This window comes from Hylaeus volcanicus, chromosome 4 (assembly GCF_026283585.1).
Source record: "Hylaeus volcanicus isolate JK05 chromosome 4, UHH_iyHylVolc1.0_haploid, whole genome shotgun sequence".
Taxonomy (NCBI): Eukaryota; Metazoa; Arthropoda; class Insecta; order Hymenoptera; family Colletidae; genus Hylaeus; species Hylaeus volcanicus.
Window position 1 is genome coordinate 27,888,693 of NC_071979.1, and position 23,809 is coordinate 27,912,501.

At 43.9% G+C, this 23,809-nt stretch overlaps 2 protein-coding genes across 11 annotated transcripts in view; both read right to left on the minus strand.

The window, feature by feature from the left end:
* Positions 1–94: 94 nt before the first annotated feature.
* On the minus strand, positions 95–2,528 carry LOC128875981 (probable ATP-dependent RNA helicase DDX56). Its single transcript, XM_054122057.1, has 6 exons — positions 2,180–2,528; positions 1,615–2,058; positions 1,296–1,555; positions 1,036–1,228; positions 661–965; positions 95–602 (listed from the first exon to the last, which is right to left on the minus strand). The coding sequence occupies exons 1-6, from the start codon at positions 2,267–2,269 to the stop codon at positions 245–247; spliced, it is 1,650 nt and encodes a 549-aa protein (XP_053978032.1). The 5' UTR covers positions 2,270–2,528; the 3' UTR covers positions 95–244.
* Positions 2,529–2,684: 156 nt separating this feature from the next.
* The window catches only part of LOC128875979 (poly(rC)-binding protein 3), a 108,542-nt gene continuing 87,417 nt past the window's right edge, over positions 2,685–23,809 (minus strand). For 6 of the 10 annotated variants that reach the window (XM_054122056.1, XM_054122050.1, XM_054122053.1 and 3 more), the window contains one exon: positions 21,561–23,672. In XM_054122056.1, the coding sequence (XP_053978031.1) occupies positions 23,297–23,672 (376 nt within the window). In that variant the 3' untranslated portion in view covers positions 21,561–23,296. Of the gene's footprint in view, positions 18,020–21,560; positions 23,673–23,809 lie in introns of those variants that run through there. The other 4 variants (XR_008456925.1, XR_008456926.1, XR_008456927.1 and 1 more) reach the window with 4 other exon arrangements.

Below are 23,809 nucleotides of genomic sequence, written 5' to 3' on the forward strand. Positions count from 1 at the left end.
CCAAATACGTATTGACTAACTTTTTATTTCTTAATCCACTTAATCAACTTTTTATTTTATATTTCGTATCTATTGGGTAAATATATTGTTCCTATTAGATTAAACAAAGGGTTTATTTTTATTTTCATAATCCTATAAACCATTTCCTCCCTTTCTAATTCGAAAGTTGATCCTAATTTGTAATTACCTTTTACATTATTTTATTCGTAACATATTATACAAGGTACATTAGCGTAAAATTTTTTTATTTACGTATTTGTAAACTAACTAGAGGATTCGATGCGCGTGCTTGGTATTTCGACTGCGTAGCGGTAGATCTGGATCCTGCGGCCTCTCTGTCAAATTTTCTTTTTCTTTTACCCATACCTACGAGTCTTTTCAAAGTGGGTGGGACTATGTACTCGGGCACATCTTTCAGGTGTGGTTGTAATTTTACAGTATGCAGTGCTTTGTCTTGCCTCAACGATTGTAAATCTCTTGGATTGTCTTCAAAATAGCTTTTCAATTTCGCACAAGTCAATACCTCTTGTTTTATTTCTTTCAAGCGTGCTTCGCGAACGGCTATTCTTGTTACTGCTTTCCAAGCATCTTTTGCTCGATACCTAAAAATAAAGGAACCGTTAGAATCAACTTCAAACTTGAACATGAAATTTTACGTACCGAAAACCTTCAACTTCTTCTAATTTGAATTGGTACGTCTTGAACAATTTATCGCTATTGTAACAATGTTTTAATTGTTCCTCAACGTTATCAAGAAGAGGTCTTTCTTTTATCGCTATAAAACTCAATGCTGTCCCCTGGTTCTTGCCTCGTGCGGTACGTCCAACTCTATGAATATACGAGTTTACATCCAGTGGAAAGTCAAAATTGATCACATTGGACACAAATTGAAAATCTATGCCGCGTGCTACACCAGATTCTTTATCTTTCTTTCGTTTTCCTTTTTTAACTTTCACTACATGAGGCTGTTGCGAATATTGAAAATTACAATTTTATAAATTATAAGTAGTTCATAAATAATCGATAGATATTTACTTCTTCCAAAGATTTTTCATCGGATGCTATTATAATGTCGTACGTTCCGGAGTTGAATTGAGTGACCGCTCTGCATCTCGAAACTGCTGGTAATTCAGAATTTAAGACACAGGTAGGTATACCGAACTGTTCTAAAAACAACTTTAATTTATAACATCTATCTACTGTATTTACAAAAATGATAGTCTTTCCCCTGCCAAGAGAAAAATGATTACATTAGTACTTTGTTTTTTGTATAATTTACACTTTCATTTTTATACCTAATTAAAGTCAATTTGAGTAAAGCATATAGAATAGCAGCTTTATCGTTTTCTTCTGCAGCAAGACTGTAGTGAGTTAACTGAGACAGTGGAGCTAATGGAGGTTCCTCTAGCTTTAATATTGCTGGATTATGAAGCACCAATTTTTTAAGAGTTACAACATCTTCAGACAGGGTTGCAGAAGCTAAAGCTGCTTGGTATACATTGGGTAAGTATTGCAACACACCTTTTATTTCATCCTCGTATCCAAATGAAAATATCTGAAATATAAAATTGATATTATCCATAAAAGTTATTACATCAAGTTAAAATTACATACCAAGTCAGCCTCGTCAATTATCAATGTTTCTAGAGAACGTTTCAACTTCATGTTGCCAGCTTTTAAATGCTGCAATAATCTGCCTGGAGTGCCAACAACAATATCAGGTTTCTCTGCTAACAATGGTTTCTGTGCAATTAAATCTACTTGTGCACTGATATCGACCACTTTTACTTCTCTGCTGCATTTTATTGTTAAGCTAACTACCACATCATGTATTTGTTTACATAATTCTTTGCTCGGAGCTACGATCAGACCTTTAGTTTCCTGTTTCATTTGCATTCGTTTGTTCGACAGAATCTTCTGAATAAGCGGTATAGCAAATGCCGCTGTTTTACCAGATCCCGTGCGTGCTCGAATCAAAATATCTTTTCCTTCCATCAATAATGGTATTGCTTTCTCTTGTATCAATGTAGGTTCTAGCCAACCTAATTTTGCAATGGCCTAAAATTTTGCGTAAACAAAATCGTGTTACAATCGTAAATAGTAAATACTGAATTTGTAATGAGAGGTTAGGTTCGATAATATAACCTCTATACAAAGAGAGATACATTTAACTTTTTACCTTTAGTATTCTGTCGTCTAATTCTAACTCGTGGAAATGTTTTGGCTTCGTCTCAGTTTCATCGTCTACTTCCATTTCGTTTGACGACATATTGAATACAAATTTATTCAAGAAAACTAATAGCACGTGTCGAACTGTCACCTATATACTTGTTTACTTATAGGCTTTCGTTCGAATGCAGCGTCATCTGGTGAATTCCACGTGAACCCAACTCGAATCTCGCATTTGAATCTACTTGAAGCGCAGACTGTATCTTCAAAAATCTTTATATAAATAAAAATTCCAATTGTCAAATTGAAGATACAAAACATTGATCTGTCAATTAACTGATATATTTATCGATATTGTATTTAGACCAGAGATCACGACTTTTTTAAAGCATGACAAGCATGTAAATAAATTGCACTATAGATCATAGTGATAGATCGGTCGTGATCTATACGATGGCTATGTCTGACGAATACGTCGATTGGGAAATTGGCGAGCAAGAGATTCAACAGTGGAGACCATTTCTAGAATATATTGCTATATACACACTTTAATAACCAAAAACAAACATTACAGTAATAATATTGTTATTAATATAATATTATGTAATAATAGAATCGTTTATCAATTGTAGTGTAAACACTAAAAATCTTGCTTCTTCTTTTATTGGAAAGAACAATGCATTCGCTTTGCCTCTTTATTAATTAATATTAATTCATGATCGCCGCGAAGCGGCCGCGCTTGCGACTCGGCGTTTTCGATCGCTAATAAATGTATTTCCCTCGTTCAGGTGAAGTGGTAAACTCGCTCGGGTACTTCGACGAGGATGGAAAATGAAATTACACCGCGGGGTTTCGGGGGAGGGGGGGGGGGGGGGGGCCCGCGAACGAAGACGAAATCTCGTTCGCTGTCGATCCCGAGGATTAAGTCGGGAATCGAGCGCGATCGAGGCCAATAAAGGATGAGAGCGCGGGCGAGGTATCGCGAGCGCGGCGAATCGCGACCCTGTCTCGTTAACCTTAGAATAATAAATATTATAGTGCAATATCTAAAAAATCTGTCTTTTTTATGCAACTTATACATTCAAATACAGTGTACTTGAAGAATTTACAATCGTTATTGCCCTTACAAACATTAAATCTCTATTCGAGTGGTTGGTAAATTCGCGGATCCCTCTCTCTGACCGCTAAAAAAGAATGTTCAATTCGAAGATCGGTGTGGGGGTGCGTGTGAGAATCAAAAAAGAGGTGCAGCTGCTGCTGTAATGATGCGAATAAAACTTTTGTGTTCTTTTGTTATTGTATACATACATATGCATGTATGTATATATATGTATGCGTGTGTACGCGTGCACGAGAGTACCGTCCCAAATACGTGTGTAATACCTCTGTGTCTCTGCGTTACGCCGTCATCTCGATCGTGCGTGTACGACGTAATTCGTGTAAACCAGTGGAGACCCGTCGCAAAGATCATTCCCCGTCGACGGACCGCAGTCGACTGAGACAGCTGCCGCAGCTGAGCTGCGCCGTAGTCGAGCGGGGCGTCTGCGCAGTCGTAGATCGCGCGCGCTAGGAGACGGAGTGGGGGAAGGTGCCCAAGCTCCGGAGCTTGACTTGGACTCCACCGTTGCAAACGATACTTTCTCGTTAAATCCCCCTCCCCCCCCCCTCCCCCCTCCCAGTTATTACGATATTTCTCGCCAATGTTTTCGGCACTTTTTGGTCGTCGATAACTCGTGCGGGCTATGTATCCCTCTGTACGATACATAATATACATATTATATGTATACGTTATAATACGTGTATTATATATTTCGCAAGTATAGCTGTCGGAACGAACAGTTATCGTTTGGATAGCCTTGACGGACACTCAAGTAACATTGACGATAAATTACAATGCGCGCGTCTGTGTGTTTGTGTGTTTCTGTGTGTATGCATGCGCGTGCGAGGATGTGTGCACATTTTACATACACGTACAATCGCTGAATATCCGACATCAACCGAGCATGAAGGTGGGAACGGTGTAAACGCAAATGGAGAGTCGCAATTGTCGACTCTCGATCGCTTTCGCGCGTGCAGGTGCAATGAAAAGAGCTCGTTCTACTGTTCGCGAGCTGGAAGAATGCATGTAGCGACGTAAATCATCGGATGGATTCTTCTCGCGCGCGAACAGTAACTGGATATTTTCACCGTTATACAGGGTTTCCACGTTAGAAAATTATTGGCGCCACTTTCTCTTCCATATCATTTATGCTTTGTTTGAACTCGTATAACGAGGAGGTGACGTAATATTTAGAAAAACTTGACTCACACGACTAATACGAAGCAAGTTTCTCGCCTGTCAAAAATTTCTCTACAACCAATGACGAAAGATCGGTAAGCTAAAACATTAACAATTGTGAATATCAAGTGGCATACTTTTGCGACCAATGCTCTTTGCGCGGGGAAACCTTGCATAAAAACACGGTTAGTGTCTCCCTTTTGGGGAAATCGAACGAAACGTTCGCCGACGCAAAACGAAGTATACAACCACGAGTGGTTTAAACAGAGAAAAATCGACAACGGTTTCGCGAACGGTTGGCAAAAATGGAAAACATTCTCCGTAGTGGCGGAGAGGGAATTTTTGAGCAATAAAAGCTTATCATAAAAAAAGAAAGAAAAAACAAAATGGGAGGACGATAATCACCGTGCGCCTTTTTTAAATTAAAACCGCAGGATGATTGTTCGTCCTTCCGCGTGTAGCAACTAATCAACAACTTATCGATTTACGTAAAAGGTATACGACGATACGAATACATAACAAACAGATTGGCGTGAGAAAACGTTGCTCTTAGCGTTCGTTTCGCGAGATGAAAACACACATCGACAGTCGTACCAATAACGCTGACCAACGATCGTAAATGCTTAAGATTCTTCGTCTTTCGTTCGCAACGGATCGATATTTCAATCGACGCTTCGATTATCACAATAAGACATTCGCGAGTGGCGTTTCGATTTCGGAGAGGTTTCGACGATGAACGGGTACTGAAATGTTGACTGCGCGCTGAGAGAAATCGACAAATTACGGCGCAGATAAATAATGAACAGGTCGATCGAATTTGTGGATCGAAATTCCGGGATTTCCTTTCGAATTGAATTGATTTAATCGACGCGTAAACTTCTTATGAAATATATTTTCTATACTAACACGTGCAAAGGAAAGAAAAAATAGTTTTCCTTAATTTCATTAAACAGGCTGTCCACGAACCCTACCTCCGTGGCCCTCAACAATGGCCGTCGTCTACGATAGCATAATCGTAGAACTGAATTATCGAAAATATAATTATCTCCGTTTTCGATCGCACGAGTAATGTAAAATGTTAATAAAATACCTCGACGAAACATATTTTCCTTTGTTTGATACGTTACGGTAACGGTCACCTAATTTAGGGCCTAAAATATATGTCAACGACGCGGGAGAATATTTGAAGATAGAAATAGGTTGTTTCGAAGAGGCAAATAGTATAATACACGCTTCGAGATTCTTAATCGAGAGCCACCGTTCGTGTTACTTAGCCCTTCGAAGCAACTGTTTTCTTCCTCAAACAAATGTATCGTATACTACAGTCAGATCGAACTCAATTGGCAGCTCAAGATCATTAACGAGTCCCCTCCTTTTATCCAGATTCCTGCAGATTAACGCGAAAAAACTGAAACGAACCGCGAGATGAAGAATGCCCCTGATGTTCGCGCTATAAGAGAAATTTGTCTTTTCACCCTCTAAGTTGCATTTTCATAATAATACTGCTGGTCATTGCATATATACTCGCTAGTTTACTTAATACGAAACGCCGATCAATAATTAAAGAACATTTTCCAAAAATTCCGATCACAAAATCCGAATTCCATTCAGAGCCATTCTCCCTGGCGGAGGAGTGGAAGTACACGAGGTGGGAGTAACCTGCTGGATGATCTTGAGCGGCCAATAGAGCCTTTCCCGTATCGTATTGCTTTTCGTAACGATTCGAGTAACTCGCGAGCATGTCACAATTTTCTCTCAGCACACGTGATCGAGAGGAGCGCCGCTGCGATGATGAGGACCAAGAGAAGAAGGCGAGTGAGGAGAGAAGCACGCAGCTGTGATCGAGTTCCGTGACATGCTACTCCGACAAAAAAAGAACAGAAAAAAATTAAATAAAAAAGAAAATGAAGCGACGTCCCTTCGAAAGAGTCTGTCCTCTCGATATTTCCGTTTACGACGTAGCTTCGGTGTACAATTTGTCAGATAACGGGGCGATGCGGTAGCGGTATCGACGGTGATTACAGTTGGTAGCGGCGAATAATATTGTTAGTAGTGGTAACTGGCGGTACGAGTACTTTGGGTCCGAAGAGGATGCATACTGGGTGGAACGAACATAACGATTTCATCGAGTGTTGACGCTCAAGCTTTGAAAGAATTTTCAAAAGTCTAGTCAGATCGCTGTATTCGTTCCAAAAAGGATGGAGAGTTCCTAGGGCCACGGGTCAGGCGACTTCGGCAGGTCTTTGTGAAACGTCTACCCGAAATCGCCTGGGACAAAATGAGCGCAGCTTCCGTGACTGAGGAGAAAGAGGAGTTACCAAAGGACTCAGAGATCGATGTTCAGCGATCCACGATCTCCGTCCGAGACATCTAGAGACGGTAGGATCGTGAATCGTCCAACACGCCAGAGATTCGTACTCGAGGTGAAGATGTCCAAAGTTGAGAAGGGACCTGGTGCTAACTAGAGTCTGATATGTAGACTGACTTTGGGCCAGGGATTACCAGCGCGTTATTCACGGGTCTACATGCGTTGTCCGCCACCGTGACGACTGGGCGCAAACGATCGCGGTCTGATCAGCGACGCTTGGCGTCGAATCGTCGCGTTACAGAGCGATATCATCGTCTTGGATAAGATCAACGCGCGTCGCTGGAACCCGTGTTGCGCATCACGCTCACAAACGAACAAGTTTAAAGATATGTGTAACGTCGACTACAAGGTATAATTTTCTCTCTCCTTCTTTCTGTACCTATCTACTTATTATGTATATATATATATATATTTTCTTGTATATATATATATATATCTCTCACTCATGCAGTCTCTAGGATAAAGCACTCTCACGCCGGCTGAGACGATCACATGTGAACACTCGCAAGCCTGTTCTACATGTACTGATGACGTACGATACAGCTATATATAAATTATATCTTTTATACGCTTACGGTAATTGTATATCGTTTATATATACACATATGCCTGTACGCATATATACGCATGTACAGCGCCACTGCGGGAATGTTGGCAATCAGGGACCGTGACAACGGCTACGTACAATTTTGTCCACCTTGTACAGTTCGTCAAGTTGAGTGTCATTGTCCTCTTTTAAGAGGTATCAAGCGGGTTCGTGGCTAGGTTCTAGGCTGAGCCTGTTCAACTGGGCAAGAGTGCTCTCGAGAGCATCACCTCCACTCTTTGACCACTACCGTGCGTTCACGATTCGTTCTTCTCCTCGACGCACTGTAGGTGGGCGTATCTTGTAAGGCGGAACTGACGATATTCAGGGGCATTCGAAGATTCACGCACTCTACTCCTGCTTCCAGAATAAAGAATTGAACAGCCTCAGCCTAGGCGATAATCCATCTGGCTTCATCCCCAACCCCTCTCAGTGATCACCCCCCTTTTCTATTTCTTCCAGGAACTGTCCACAACCGTTGGCGGTCCCCAAGGACGCCACCGCCCGTGGGCGGCGCCGTACGCACCGTCGACCAATCAACAGGCGTCTCGTTTCATTATCCCGCCCATACTTGCTCGCGCTATCGTCCAATTTCTAAGAAAGGCTCGCCACTAATTTACGTATTTGTCCTCGACGCACGCGCGTCGTCTGCCATTTTCTCCGCTTCGTTACACGAGAAGGTTTTACGAAACGTTACCCTGGAGTGCTATCGACCGAATCGCGGGACCGCTCGATTCTCCTCGACAAGCTCGATCGGAAACAAACGTGGGCCACAGGGAGGAAAAGCCTACGATTCCTCGAATTTGTATTTGGTTCTCTAACGGTGAACCAAATCGTTAAATAAAACGTACGAAAGTGGTTCAGTCGTCAAAGTAACTTCTTTATACGACGTCAGCGCACGCGAGATGCTCGCGATGTTGCCAATGAAAAATGTACGCCAATCACGGCCAGCCGGAGTTCCCCTCGTCGCGAGGTGGGCTCACAGGCTGATAAAGTATGCAACGCGTTTAATGGATCGTCGAGGATTCGGTCAGGTCTCCGTGATAATCGCTTTTCACGTCGATACCGCGATCAAGAACGGTGTTCACCCTAGTCCCTGTGCTAACAGAACTCGCTCAGCATGCAGCCTACGCGCACATATACATATATATATATATGTATATATATATATATATGTATATATTCTTTTTTCGCAGCAACGTTATAAAAAGCGACGTTTCGCTCTCTCATACCCGACGAAACGCATTGAAAGATGCAGTCGCGACGTTTCTCTAATGCATTTTTTCCCTCATACAATTACATCTCTCTCACTCTCTCATTATTTTTTTTTGTAAAAATTTTTTATTCGCTTTTTTCCTTTATTTCATTAAGTTATTTTGTTCATTGTTACATTGCACACTACGCTTGCTTTGTTTCTCCACTTTGTTCTCTCGCCTATTTACTATTTATTCTTCACATTTTTTTTTTCTTTTACCTCATTTTAACCGCGATAAAAATTTAAAATACTCGTATTACACGTAAGTATTTTTGACCCTGTTTTCGTAAAGGCTTTTCAACATAAGTCGTTATCGGCCGAGGAAGATAAAAAGGAAAGACGTGTCGATGACGAAGAAGAGAAGGAACGGTCGAAGTATACGCACATATAGCCGTGATCGGATCGGTTTTTGGTGCAGATTGGAGCAAAGGAAAACGTGGGAGGGGAACATGGTCTCTCGTGTCACGTGCTTCGTCCTCCGCGCGCAGCTACGGTGATTCCAACGACGAACCGATCGCTGCAAAGGACCAACGAAGAAAATTACATGGCGATGCGAAACGATCCGCGATACTAAGTCTCGAGTAACTCAATTTTAAATGCGCTGCTACCCAAACTATTCTTTCATTGTTTCCTCTTGATATTACACGACAGTCGAAACTGTAAGAATCCTCCGCGTGGTACGTTGTGTCCACGGACACCTGAATGCGATATGTCGTTATCGGAAGCCTCCAACAATTTGACCAGATCAATGAAAGATACATTTAAGTGTCCAGAAATTATTCACGGAAGTCTCAAGGTCTTGAGTCTCTAATAGCCATCGCCTACGATCAATTTAAAGAGGAGGTTAATTATAGTAATACTCGTAAATCGTATAAAATACTCGTGGGGAACAATTCTGTCAACATTTACCGTGATCGCCGTACTCTTCCGATCTTGTGCGACATTTGCGACGCTCCAGTGAACGCTTGTAGTCGGCTCGGACTCGGTCGGTTGTTCAACGTCACCTAAAACACTTTTACTTTAGACTTGCAAGAAGTGTCAGCCATACTGATGCAGTCTTGGTTTCTCTTTCTACATCCATCCTAATTTGTTTGCCTTTCTTCCTGGCACTTCGCTTCTTTATCAGCTACTTTCGCTGTTTCCTAGGCTGATATCCTGCATCTTTCGTCTCGAGGTAAATAGAGGAGTTGCCCATGGTCTGATTACAGCGTTCACAAAGCTTGATATGCAACATCGTACGACGAGCACCTGCGATCACAACTTATCCATTCCTGATCTTTCTCCCAGCCTATCGCGGATCGTCGAAACGCATTCGCCCAGCTTCTGCGTCGATCGCGAACAGTTGTGCAGCTACCGAAGAAGACGTAAGAGAAGAACGAAAGGGAAGACAGAAGGGAGGGATCGGGGATTCACATCGACGGGAGGAGATACGTTTAGCTCGGTTCTCGTAAACGGAAAAGCGCGCTACCCCGTTATCGTCGCTGGATAACGCGAGACGACATTTCGAGTGGATGACTGGAGTTCCCAATATTCGCAAGGTCAGACTTTCGTATTTTTACATAATCCCTGTCTCTTGCGCCCGACAAGGGCACGTCACTAATTCGGGTAGGATCCGAACTGCCGTAGAAAACGAAATTCCACTTCGTCGTCGAGCCTGCGTCCGAAACGTCCACTTACAGAGTCGCCTCCGACACTTCAGCCATCGGGTCAAACGTAACTTCCACTTCTCCATTTATTCATCTCTCCTAACGCTCGAACTCGCGAGCGACGTCGATTTGGCACATATGTCCGACTCTCCTGGTGATACGAGCTTGGAAACTTGGCAACAAAGCGGAGAAAACTCGAGGTACCTAATCGAGGATCCTCTGGCAATCCGCGAGACCGCTTGACCCTGTTACGGGTTTTTTTTCGAGCCATTTGCGTGGAGTTGTTGGACTCGCCCTCGTCTCCGCGAGGATTCGACGGTGTCGAGTGTCTCTGCTCCGACCCAGAAAGCGGACATTTCGCGAACGATGCTGGCCAACGTTTCCTTCCGTCGCTCGTTGCCGGCTTCTCGTCACTGCTCGGACCAAGCCTGCGGTTATCGTTCCACAGGTGAACAAAGCGCGTGGACCGAAGGCTGGCAAGCAGGGCACGGCAACGAGGGAGAAACGACAGAACAGAGCCTACCTATACTCGAAACAGCTGCAGCGGTGGAGGTGTAACGACGATTTGGCACACGTGTTTATTATTCAGTCCGCGTATTATCTAAGCTTGGCACAAGGTTGAGCCGCTCGCTGAACAATCTCCACGATCCTCAAATTTTTCTTCTCGTACTCTCTCTTTTTTTTTTTTTGTTATTTTTTCGTTTGTATTTTTTTGGCACACATAAAGAGGAAAACAATGAAATTCTCGCGCGCATCCATGCATCTCTGCCATCCAGCATCTTGCGTGTCTCGCTTACTCGAAGTTCTCTTTAGTCCTTCGCATTATTATCGTTTGTTTGTTTTTTTGTTTTGTTTTTTTTATAAATACAACGTTATTTCTTCCATTTCTCTCTTTCTCTCTCGCTCTCAATCGTTACAGAAAAATATGCCATTGAGAATCTTGGCCAAACGCCCGATCGCGCTCGACCCTTTTGTTCCACGCGCCCTTCAGACGAGAGATAGAAAGGTGTTGCCCTTAATTCAACGCCCCGCCAAAGTAGAGCGCGTGTTTCAATATCCTATAAAAACTAAGTTATTTCTTAGCTGATTGCCTTGCGTTACGGTAAGGTTGGGCACCTGACGACGATCCGTCACGAACGGGGGTTTCATCGTTCGAGGATGCGTCCATCGACAACTTGGCCGCCATTCTGGGACACTAGAACCGTCTGGTCGCTTCGTGTACTTTACATTTCTTCGCTGGACTATGCTCCTCGAACGTAAATCGAGCTGATCCGGTGCTGATATTAATACTGATTAATTCCTACGTGTACTGTTCGAAACAAGCGGAGGATCTTCAGCTTCTTCGATTGATTCGAGCATGCCCAAGAACGTTGGCTGATCAACTCTCTGCTACGGAGGCGGATTCTTTGGATCTGGAATGCTCCCACTCACATATGGATTATTACTTCTTGAAATGAAAATCTTCGTGCTCTGTGAATGATACATTACTGTAATTCAGGATTGCAATGTCTTCTTGGTTCTGTACAAATAATACACGATCCCCAATTGCTCTGAACAGTACGTATCGCTACTTCGTTCCAATCTTCTTATTCCCGTATTGGCAACGTTTCTTCTTTATCGTCTTGTTCTCTATCGTGGTCTAGAAATTGGCGATTGCTTTCGCGACGAATCCCCGCCAGGACCCGCGCAGTAAGGATAAGGCCCCTGCACTAACAGATTGCTCTACGCCACAACGATACGATCGCGTTGCTATCGACGTTGACGCGCGCAACGTCCTCGTTTCTCAATAAATTTCGTTCGAGGGCAAGTGACAAGACGAAAGGGGGAGGGATGGGAACGATCAGATCGACGTTTCCTAGTTGGACTTCCTGTAGGGAACCCCCAGTTTCGTTGGCTACGGGAAAGCCAAAAATGTTCGACGCACGGATACCATTCTTTCTCGAATCGAGCTGCTCGTACATGTTGTGTATATGAAGAAGGTGGCGAGGGGCTGCGTACTCGAGTCTGATGTACTCAAGAAACAACTCGGGAGGTCTTCAAGAATCTTGGATAAGACTCTAGTACTCGGTACTCGAAGCTTCGGGTCCTCTCAAATTCAATTAATGATGTTATATCAGCAAATAAAGTTTTAGAAAACTTGGTGATCTCTTCAAATCTTAGATCCGCATCAATTGTATATTAGCACGCAAGCCTGCAGATTGTTTCAAGCTTGGATGACATGGTACGAGCATGTAGTCGACATGGAGCTCCGGAGGTCCTTTTGGGTGGATGGACTTGTACCGTGTGTACCATCGAGCAAAGGTCCAGGTGATCAAATGCCCCTTACTGCAACAGGATGTATACAAAGTCTTAAGTTCTTTCAAAACTCGGCCTAGTTACAAAGTTGTAGGTTCGTTAGAGACCTGGACGAGTCGAGATCCTTTTCGACTCCCGGATGACATTGCACAGCTGGAGGAACCTTGATATTCCCGAAGTCCAAGTTGCTCCAAGTGTCCCTTGACGTCTCCTCTCCCACTTTCGCTCACATACGTCGCTTGTTCTTGAAACACTGTTCTTCCACATTGTAATTCGAGTAATCCCACGAAGTTCACGTGGCGCGTACCCGCGAGACGTCCCCTTTCGTCAGCCGAACCCTCTGACGCGGCTCCCTTCACCGTTAATACCAAAATTACACTTGACAGACGACGCCTTAGTGGCTACTAGACACTACCAAGACTCGACTGATCGAAGGTATCTACGAGTTAGAGATGTCCCGACGAAGTATACAATTAATCATCTATTTGAGAGTGACAATACACGCCGAATAAATATGAGCTTGCTTATCGGAGCAAAAGAGAGGTTAATTATTCGTAGCCTAGTCATATGTGTCACCGGATATGCTTCTGGAGTATATCAGGCGCGACGATGGTTTCTGGTCGCGCGACGAGAGAGGAAATTCAGTGGTTGGGAGGAGGATGGAAACGATAATCGGGTCGAGGGGGTGGGGACGAATTACGGGGAAACCATCGAGGGCCTTGGGTTCGATTGGATTTGGTTTGGTCGAAGCTCGGTGGACAGTGGCGATGCACTCGATGGATATAGACACCCGCGACAACAGACGAGAAGAAATGAAAAATGCTCGCACCGACCACCGTTCTTCGCCGTGGAATAAAATCAAAGTTACCAGGGGGCTTTGGAAACGCAGGGTTGTTCTCGATCCGTCCACTCTCGAGGGTGGACGGTGCGCTCTCCTCTGTCGACTCGCCGTTAACCCTTTCGGTGCTACCGTTCCGGATGGACGCCCACAGATGGTCGCTGAGCGTTTGTAAGCGGTCACGGTACCGAAAGGGTTGCGATAGATTAACCTTTTGCATTTCTGTGTCGAGCGAGACTCGACAGAACTTTGCTAAAATCAGAAAATCTGTATCGCAAAGGGTTAAAAGGACATTAAATTCTGGTCCAGATCAATTAAGCGAAACTTCTGATCCAAGGCAGAGTGACTCGATCGAGGAGAGCACTATGCTGGTGTATGTGTGTGTGTGTGTGTGTGTTTATGTTTGTCTACGTAAACGCGCGCGGCAATCGCCTCCCGATTGATTCCTCCTTAAAGGAAGCGTTCTCCCATGGATCTACACTGTCCTAATGCAAGGATAGCTATATTCAGACTCGCGTAATGCCTCTCGACGATCGAGGAGGATTACACGCACGCGCGCACGTACTTGATTCGCCATTTTGGGGGAAAATAAAAACGGAAAGCCTCTTAAGTCACCCCTATGAAACGCGTTCGCTTCTATTATTCATTCTTTTCTCTCTCTTCGCAGTTTTCTTCTCTGGCACGCCAGGTGTCTCTCTCTCTCTCTCCTATTCTGTTCGTCTCTCGTTTCCACCCCTTTTTTTTTCCATTTCTTTCACAGTCTCTCATCGCACACGCGCGCAAACACACACATACACACGGACGCGCACACGCGATGCGCGAACACCAAGTGCTCCATTTCTCTCCTTTTTCCCCCCCTTCTTTTATCTCATGCGATGCGCCTTAAAAATTGTCCTTAACTACTTACTAATAATCGATTCTAATCACAGCAATTATTTATTGTTGATATACACAATCATACAGCGTCTCTCACTAATTATTTCGATATAACTTACGTGTGTGAGTGTGTGTCTCTTTTTTGTTTTTTTCTCTTTCTCTCATTTTCATAGACAGAGGCTATAATTATGTTGGATAACCGTTTGTTTTTTTTCTCGCTCGAAGAACGATGCCGTCGTTTGTCGTTCGGTGACCGTCGCACCGTCTACGTTCCACTTATTTTTTTCTCTCTCTTTTCTGTTTTTTTTTTCCTTTTCTTTCGCGTGTACTTCACGATACGTCGTTCATTTCGACGATATACGAAGAATAGCGTGTTAGGTTGGATGGTTGGGGGTGGACAAGGGGATCTGCGAATGAAGAACGGGACGACGAAAGGGCGAAGAGACGATGGTTGATGACGAAGACGAAGAGGACAACGTGAAGATCCTGGAGGGGGATGACGGTGGCGGACAGTGTACTGGTGGTAGTTTTTTTTTTTTTTTGAGTCTTTTTTCCTTTTGTATCATTTTTTTGTTTTGTTTGGTTGGCCGTGGCTCTTGGATAGGTGAAAAAAGAGACAAAATGTTTCGTCGAATAAACACGCCAATTGCATACAATTTTTCATCGTCGCAATCATTAAAAATTATTATAAATAATAACAGTAAAAATAAGTTAATGCTTAACTTAGCGTATGTATATACATATATATATATAGATAATATATATGCATATGAAAAAACGAATCTCTGTCTCTATTTCGCTCAGTGTTATCTAACAAATTCGTAAAAAAAAAAACACACTAGATAATATACGTATATATATAGGAATAGAAACGCAGCGTTTCTACGTATATAAATATATACCATGATTAATTTGTTGTTTACTCGCGAAACAGGCATCGGCTATTCGTTTCGATTAAAAGTTCATCCGCGCAAACGACGAAGCAAAAATGAAAAAAAAATTAATAATAATAGTAATAAAGAATAACATGACAATAATTTGAAGTTGCACGATGATCTCAGACGCGCGATAAATATCTCTAAAAAATTGTTCGCTGATCGACAATGAGACGATCACCCGAGAACAGTGAACGAAAGGATCCGAGAGGAATCAATAAATATGTACAACGAGAAACGATATATATATATATATATATATATATTTACAGAAATCGAATCGCATAGAAGATTGCGATAAATTTTGAGCGAACTTAACGAGACGAAGCGTCGATCACAGTAGTGCTACGAGATTGAGATTAAAAAAAAAAAAAAAAAAAAAAAAAATATCAAACGTGACGTATTGCACGCTTCGTCTATTCGAACAAATACAAACAAAGAAATGAAAAGCAACGATAACGCGAGGTGGCCTTTTCGCTAATGTTAGAAGATAAGAAAGGAAACGAAGAAGATAACGAGACGCGACAAAACATAGAAATTTCGACAAGAAAAAGGACAACACGGATCGTCCAGGACGAGGAACTTCGAGAGATGTACGACAGGAAGCACGGAAAGCTCGCGAACGCTACTTCGAACGCGATACTTTGTTTTCCATCAGAATTTCGCGTATCTTTGGCACACGGATTGGAAGCGGTACGACGCGGAATACCGTTGGCGAAATACAGTCATGCGTGACGTCGCCGAATTACATTTTTCTCGAACTAGCGCCTAAAAACAGTCTTCGAGCGAGAACCGAGCGCCACGAAAGTCTCGGCGCGGTAGTTAGCGTATTTTTCGTGGCTGTTCAGCTCCGCTCTGAACCGAACCTGAACGTAAACGACGCGCATTATCGCCGCGCTACAACAGCAATGCGATAATCGAAAAATCCAAGATCGTCTCTCTCGAGCCAGAGTTAAGCTCGCGATCACTAAGAAGACACTGAATTTACCCTGCAACGAATACACCGAAAAATGTCCGATTAGCTCAGTGTCGTCGAAGCAAACCATACGTCCTTCAGCTACGAGTCGATCGCGCCCCCTCGCGAGAGGAAGCACGGATGGTTGGTAGCAGAAGAAGAACGGAGGAGGATGAAGATGAAGTAGAGGATGAAGAAGAACGCCACCAGATCGAAGCTGGGCGCATCGAGCTTGCACCTTTTTCATCGCGATTTGTCTCCTCTAACTGTTTCGTTATATTTTTTTTTTTTTTTCATTGGTTTCTTTAATCGTATAATAAATATATATATACATATATTACGTATATGTAATATATATATCGTTATTTATATTCCACATAATAATTTGCTTTGTTCCTTCGACAGAAGAGCGCGTTCATCGGCGACTCGACGAGATCGTTTCGCGACAGGCTCGTCGAGGGCGACGGCGTAACACGCGCGTTAAACGCACCGCGGCCATTGGAAGGCCATCGTCCAGCCGCGGCTCGCTTCCAGAAAAGAAAACCTCTTTCTTTTTGCCGTGAAATTTGGAAATCGAGCCTCGCATGCAAAAATTCTACGGAACTACGTAATTACCGCGCGCGGTCAATTGTCACTCCTCGGTGTTCCGCGGATGCGCACGCGCGACCATGTTCCTCGACAGGGGAATCGGCGTTCCCTCCCGCCAGAGGAAGCTCTCCGAAGGGTCCCCCGGGCGCCATCTCGTTCTACGAAAGGTGGAGAGCAAAGAATTAAACACCATTGGAATTTCACTGCATTCAGCGAAGAGAAAAGATAAAAATTCAAGCTTCAACGCAACTGTCCCGACTCCGAAGCGCCGAGGGACCAAGCACGGCGGCATGGTCCAGCGCGGCGACGGAACACCATCGATAGAAAAAAGCTAAGAACCGGCCTAATATAGTATTCAGCGTCCTTGTTCACACATTCATGATTAATAATCGTTATAATAATTCTCTCGTATTTCTCTCCCGTCTCGTATCATTTTGTTTTTCTCGTTTAAATATAAAAATGAAAACTAACGTATCTTTGGCTTGTTCCCTTTACCAATCGGCAGCAACCCCGGCCGGGCTGCGGCGTGCATCGTTTTTTTTTTTTTTTGTTTGTTTGTTTGTTTGTTTGTTTAAATATCTTTTGTACAAGTTTTGTACACTCGAGTATATGTCCGTGTACGCGCGTGCGTGCCTTCTTCGTCTCAACTCGCGTGTTAAGCGCGTGTGCTCGTGTTAAATCCCTTCTTCCTGCGTTTGCCTCGTATGTACACCTCTCATTGTTTTTCTTATTCTTTTTCTCCTTTTATCGAGAGCGCGCGCACAAGTTTCAATATCCTAATTGTATGTACGTGTGGGTGTACGTGTCAAGTGTAAATGTATGTAAGTGTTCGTGTGTCGTACGGTACCATTCCCTACGCAGACATTCGAATCTGCGTACCGACATCTTTCCAGTGTAACGTGTATGGATCTGTGTGTGTGTGTGTGTGTGTGTCAATGTCTCCCTCTCCCACTGTTGATGTTCTTGTTGCTGTTGTCGGTGTGTTCGTATCTGTTGCTGTTCGTTTTGCAAGTGTGTCGATTAGCAAGCTGGTTGAACACATTGCGTGGCCCAGCCCAGCCCAGATGCCATTGACAGCCTCGCGTGCGTCGCGACGCCCCGCGTCCTTTCGACGACGACAACGACATACGTGTGTGTCACCACTTTTAGTGGATCGGCGACTTAACGATGTGGTCCGGCGGGATGAAGTGGTACGGGGGTATCGGGATTCCAGGTGCTTCCTGCGATATCCTGAAACAGAATTGGCCGTGTCCGTCAGAGGGGTTAAGCTCGGATGCGGGGGGTAGCAACCACGCTGGCACTGGACGCGGAAGAGTTTGGCGCGAAGACGAGGAACTGCAGTTGCTCGCGCGGTTCGAAATTTTTTGGGGGATTCTCAAAACGTTCGAAAGCTTGAGAGGGAGGTTGATAGTGCTACTATGATTTGCTATTGATCGGAAGTAAGTGCCAACGTGTCCTTTTTGATACCCATGTACCAAACTTTAACTGAATTGTAAGTTATTTCGTAGAACTTTTGAATCGGAGTACCTCTTCAGGTGCTACTTCGAATAAAAGAGTCGCAGAGAAACTGTTCCCCAAGATTTCCTCTGAATCTAAATTTCCCTACTTTCCCGAACGAGCAACGAGTTCCGCTTCTTCGGCCGTCTCCGTAACATGCGTTGGATCTACGGAAGATCCACGTCGTGAGCGACTGCTCTTGGTTTTCGACCGATTGACCGTGCACAAATTTTCTGCGAACAATCGTCATGGAAAAATGGTGCAACGTTCGAACAAAACGAAATGACTGAAATATAATGTAAACACGAAGCATCGCGTGTAGTTCGCGACGGTTCGTAGAAAATATGTTGCACGTCCGTGCGTCGAGATTGAACACCGAGGGGGGGGAGGGGGACGTCTATTGTTCTCGTGGAATCGTTTCCGGAGGGGTTTTTTGGATGATTGGTCGTATTGTATTCTGGCTGACCGAAACAACGCTTTGCCGCGATCGGTAGAGTCGAGAAAAAAAAAATATATACAAAAAAATCGGCTAAATTAAACGGGCGTTAAATGAGAATTGAAAAAAAAAAAAATATATATATACATATATATGTAGGTAACGAAATTTTGTCGTAGCCAACGGTTCGTAAAAAATGGGAAAAGTGTCGATTAACGGGACTACAAAGGAGCGGATGGTGCTTACCAAAGACGGGCAGGAGCCTGGGTCAAGTTGGTTGAACTCTCCCTTTCTCTACATCTTTTCTGTACGAGTCTCTCTCTCCACTCTTCGTACGTTTTGTACATGCACGTATGTACACACACGACATATACATATATCTATATATACATACATGTATGCACGGTTGCTATATATAGGATTGCCTGTGTGACAGCAGCGAACACAGTGGGTAAAGAACGTTTTTCCATCGACGTTTCTTTCGTATAGGGTACAGTAGGGCCTCGATAGTTGCGCGAGAACCTCGTTCCTTGCATTCTATTGAATGGGATCACTTGGCGATGGGTAAGGGTGAAGGTGGGGGGGAGAGAGTTTGTTTGCAAGTGGAAATGGTCGCGGTTGGAAATGCGAAGGGTCAAGTTGTAAAAAGAAGAGAGTGAAGCAGGAACAGAGGTAACGACCACAGATATCGAGAATACATTGTGCAAGGATGCTCTTAATTAGTTACCTCGATAATTGTACGATTCTCCGTTTTCTTGCAAGTATCGAGGTTCTACTGTACACCAAGAAGATTCCACGCGATCATTTTCTAGAGTTACACACTTTTCTCTAGGCACGTTCGACGTGCATGCTCGTTAACAGCTATGTCCAGACCTAATCGACGCGTGACATGTAACCAAGGAACTCGAGATTCCTCTTTGAGAAAACGTGACAATTACGCATCGTTTTTCTAACCATCTCCTGCAGGAAAATGTCTTCTATTATTTTTATACAGTGACAAAAGCTTCCAGCTTTAAAAATGGAACGAACGCTATTACACGATTCTGCTTTGTAGCTCGTTATACTCCAGTTCACTGTTGTTCAAAATTCATCTTTGTTTTCCTTCTCAAAAGAGACGTTGGCGAAGCAACTATCTGGAAACTTTCGCTCACCGCTGTGTACACATTCATGAATTAATTAATGTTCGGGCAAACAATAAGTTTCAGGCTCTACATTAGATGTTCTCTCGTGAAAACATTCCGCGATATTTTCTCGGTGAATTTCACTTTAAAGCTAAATGGAATGTCTAAATAAAATTGCAATTCACCAGAGATCTAGAACGAACGCATGACTGTCGCCATCTTGCCGAATCTCTCGCCCCCGATGTTCATCGATTAGGCCTGGATCTTGTGCATAACATCTTTCGTGAAACAGGCTGGTTCGGTCCCGTATCAAAAAGGAGGTAGAGCAACAATAAAATGCAGCACGCCGTAAACGTGGTCGCGCAAGGTACTGCATCATAATTAGTCCCCCAGAGAGGCTGGATCGATGGACGTATAAATAACAAACGCGTGCACACGGCTCGACGCGTTTCCCAGGCGCTTGGATTGATTCAACCAAGCCTTCGTCTTCCTCGTCGGGTGAGAACGTTGAAAACACACGAGTGCATTGCGGGACCCCGTTCTGAGGTAGGCCGACATGGTTTCTTCTCGTATTGTATTAAACACGCCTAGCTTTATTTAACAAGGTGATACAGGGTAGCTAATGTCTGTTAAGCACACAAGCTCTGCGACATCGTTATGGAGACCAATATACAATTGAAGACTATTTACCTACAAAAATCCTTTGTGTATACTCTTTTGAATCTTGAGCGACCTTCCGTTTCTCTCGCTCTACGATGTAATCTCTAATCCTTGTTTACGATTCCACCGAGAAGGGAAATCGTCGCTAACGTGTGAAAAATCATTATTGTCTCGACGAGAAAACGAAATGGGGCGAGACTACGGAGTGGTACAGAATGAAGAACACAATAAGTATACGATACGAGGGCGCGACGTCGTGGTGGCGGTTCGTCGCTCGAAAGCTTTTGTTTTTAGGCATGTTTGGTGGACGTGACGCGAGAATAGATGAATTTTTAGAGGGTAAGGACTCGTGCTATGAAAGGAGAAAACACTAGCTGCGGGAGTAGCGGGCCTGTTCGAAGAACGAGGGAGTCATGGTGCCCTAGCCGGTCGTTTTCTCCTCTCGCAGCACCAGTCTATGGGTTTTTACCCTCTTTCCCATGCGTCACTAATACATAGAAGCCGACAATCCGCGGTCATGAAGTCGCGCCGAGTCGATATACGAGTAACGTGTCACTCAATCGTAAAACTACACCTGATTGATCACTATATGCAAGTACCTCCTCGCTACAAACTAGAAATTGAGCACACATTGATCTGGACGCTCTTACGCAGCCGGATCGTTCATCGTGAACGTACGATCTCGCATCTTACGAGCCTTTTCTTCTTCTCAGCCGATCAGCTGTCGACTCGGATTCGTTCGCGTCGCACTAAAATTAAACATTATTCTTCGATAGAGTTTTCTGTCCTCTGCGCGCGATCAAGAAGAAAAGACGATCGATGCGCGGGGCGAGTACAATTACGTTTTAATCTTCGATTAAAACACGACCTGACACGTGTCTGTTTCACTCGAGTACTGTATGTCTCTGTGTGCCGGTGTACGTATATGCGTGTACGTGTGTGTCTGTATACGTGTAGGTATCTAAAACCTCGGTTACGCTAAATAATCTGAACTCGCTGGAGAATCGTTACTTTCTTTCTATCCGGTACATATATATAATTCGAGCGTGTATCCTCGTGAATGATTACGTTCTGTTTATTGTATATAATTATATATCGTTACAATAAAATGACCACTATTGTAAATTGATTGATTACCTGATAAATCGAATATATAAATTTATATTCACTGACGACATTTCGATGAAGCTACCCCTGAACGAGGCACGATAAGCTCTCGGATTACTCTCTCATACTTTCTCTCTCTCTCTCATACTTTCTCTCTCTCTCTCTCTCTCTCTCTCTCTCTCTCTCTCTCTCTCTCTCGCTCTCTCTCGTTCTCGCTATCTGTGTCGGTCGGGTCGGTTCGACCATTTCCGCAGGAAGTCTGTCGTCGTTTCTACAGCACGTTACATGATTACGACACTGTGCATCTACGCACGACGCATGTTTGTCTCTCAATTTTCTTTTTCATCTTCCTTAATACTTTACATACTCGTCTACTCCTTCTCCCTTTTGTAAAGACATAATTTAAAAGAAACCAAAACAAAAAAATCGATAATATTTATACGTGTATATAAAGTCTCTCTCATACACCCCTAAACGTTTGTTTTTTTTTCTCTCTCTCTCTAATCTCGCGTTCGTTCGGTTCAACTCGCGCCAATAACACCTCTCTCAATTCAATTGGTCGGCTATAACTACGAGAAAAAATTACATCGGAATCCCTAACGCTAAGTAAGAAGATGTTTCTTGAATCAAAAACATTAATCAATTAATAATTCATCGTAATTATATTTATATTTATATATATATATATGTATATATAAAAGGCTGCTTTGCGACGGTGCACAAGCAGTCGCGTCCTCCGAGTCGCGTGGGAGGAAGAGCGTCGAATCGGTACCGAGATTCAGACGGTATCGTACGCGATACTATAGAATTACAAAAAGCAAAAAAAAAAAAAAAAAGAAAAGAATCGACAGGGGGAGAAAAACAAATGTAAACAACGCAATGTAAAAACAGAAAAAGCAATCACCGATTCGAAATCTCTCTCGCGACCCCACGCGCTGCACAGAGACACGCCTGCGTCTGCGCAGAACTCGGAGGACGTGTCGCGCTAGTGTGAACGGTCCGAAGACTCAGCGTCGGATCTCATCCACGGCAAATGCGAAATTCTAACGAAACTATCGACGTTAAGATTCATACGAGGGTAAGAAACACGGGGAAAAAAAAGAGTCAAAATGGAATATTCTCGCAACCGAATGGAGAGAATAATTCCTCGTGAAAAAATAGACTGAAAAGTCTTCTACTATTTTGCAATCGGAAGTTTCGTTGTAGAGATACGGGTGGTCAAAGTTTACTAGGGTGGTCTACCGTGGGCGCCATTTTGTGAAAACTTTAACTGCTCATATCTCGGTAACGAACCCTCGGATTGTAAAATGGAAAAGAACTTTTTCGTTTATATCGGCACGAGGTATTCACCGTACTCGGTTACTAACCGATTCGATCGAATCAGCAAGACAGAAACGAAAGATTAGTATCGTAGTCGTTGTCTTACCCTACGCGTTAATCATCGTTAATGTATCCCTTATCGAGAGGGAATCAAGTCCATGATATAAATGTCCGTGGTCCGATCCTCGGCTGTGCCTTGAATCCGGACTCGCGCTACCCTGGCGTCCGTACGCACGTTTCTCCGATGTAAATTTCGTGTTCCGTGAGTGTGTGGTGGTCGTGGAGTCGGTGGTGGTGATGAGTAATGCGTGTAGAATGTGTAATGATCTCCCTGTCGCGTCTCTCCGTCGGTGGTCGTCCGCTGGCTCAGTACGGGTTGTACTTGGCGCGCTCGGATTTGAATTTGCTCTCGGTTGGTCCCGGTGCGCCAGGACTACGTAGCCTCGGCGTGAACTTATGCGACCGGTGCACCCCGGTTGTCTGGACCGGAAGCGCGGATGCAGCCGCGCCCGCAGCACCACCTAGCAATTCCGTGAGTCCGCCGAGGGCGGTGAGGCTAGATAGGGCGTTGAGGGCGCCTGGCTTGCTTAGCAGCTGAGCCAAGGGAATGGCGCTGGCCAAGGGAGAGGCAGTGGTAGTGGTGGTAGAGGGAGAAGCACTGGCCCCGGATGCCCCGGGAGTGGTACCGCTGCCAGGGGTTTGGGTATTTTGGGCCTCTAGGTTAGCTTTCTGCAGTTCAACACTGGGGAAAAGACACAAAATGTAAAAAGGTGAGGGTGGGAACGTTCCTCTAATACGGTATGTATGTATGTATGTACGTATGTATGTATGCATGTATGTATGTATGTATGTATGTATGTATGTATGTATGTATGTATG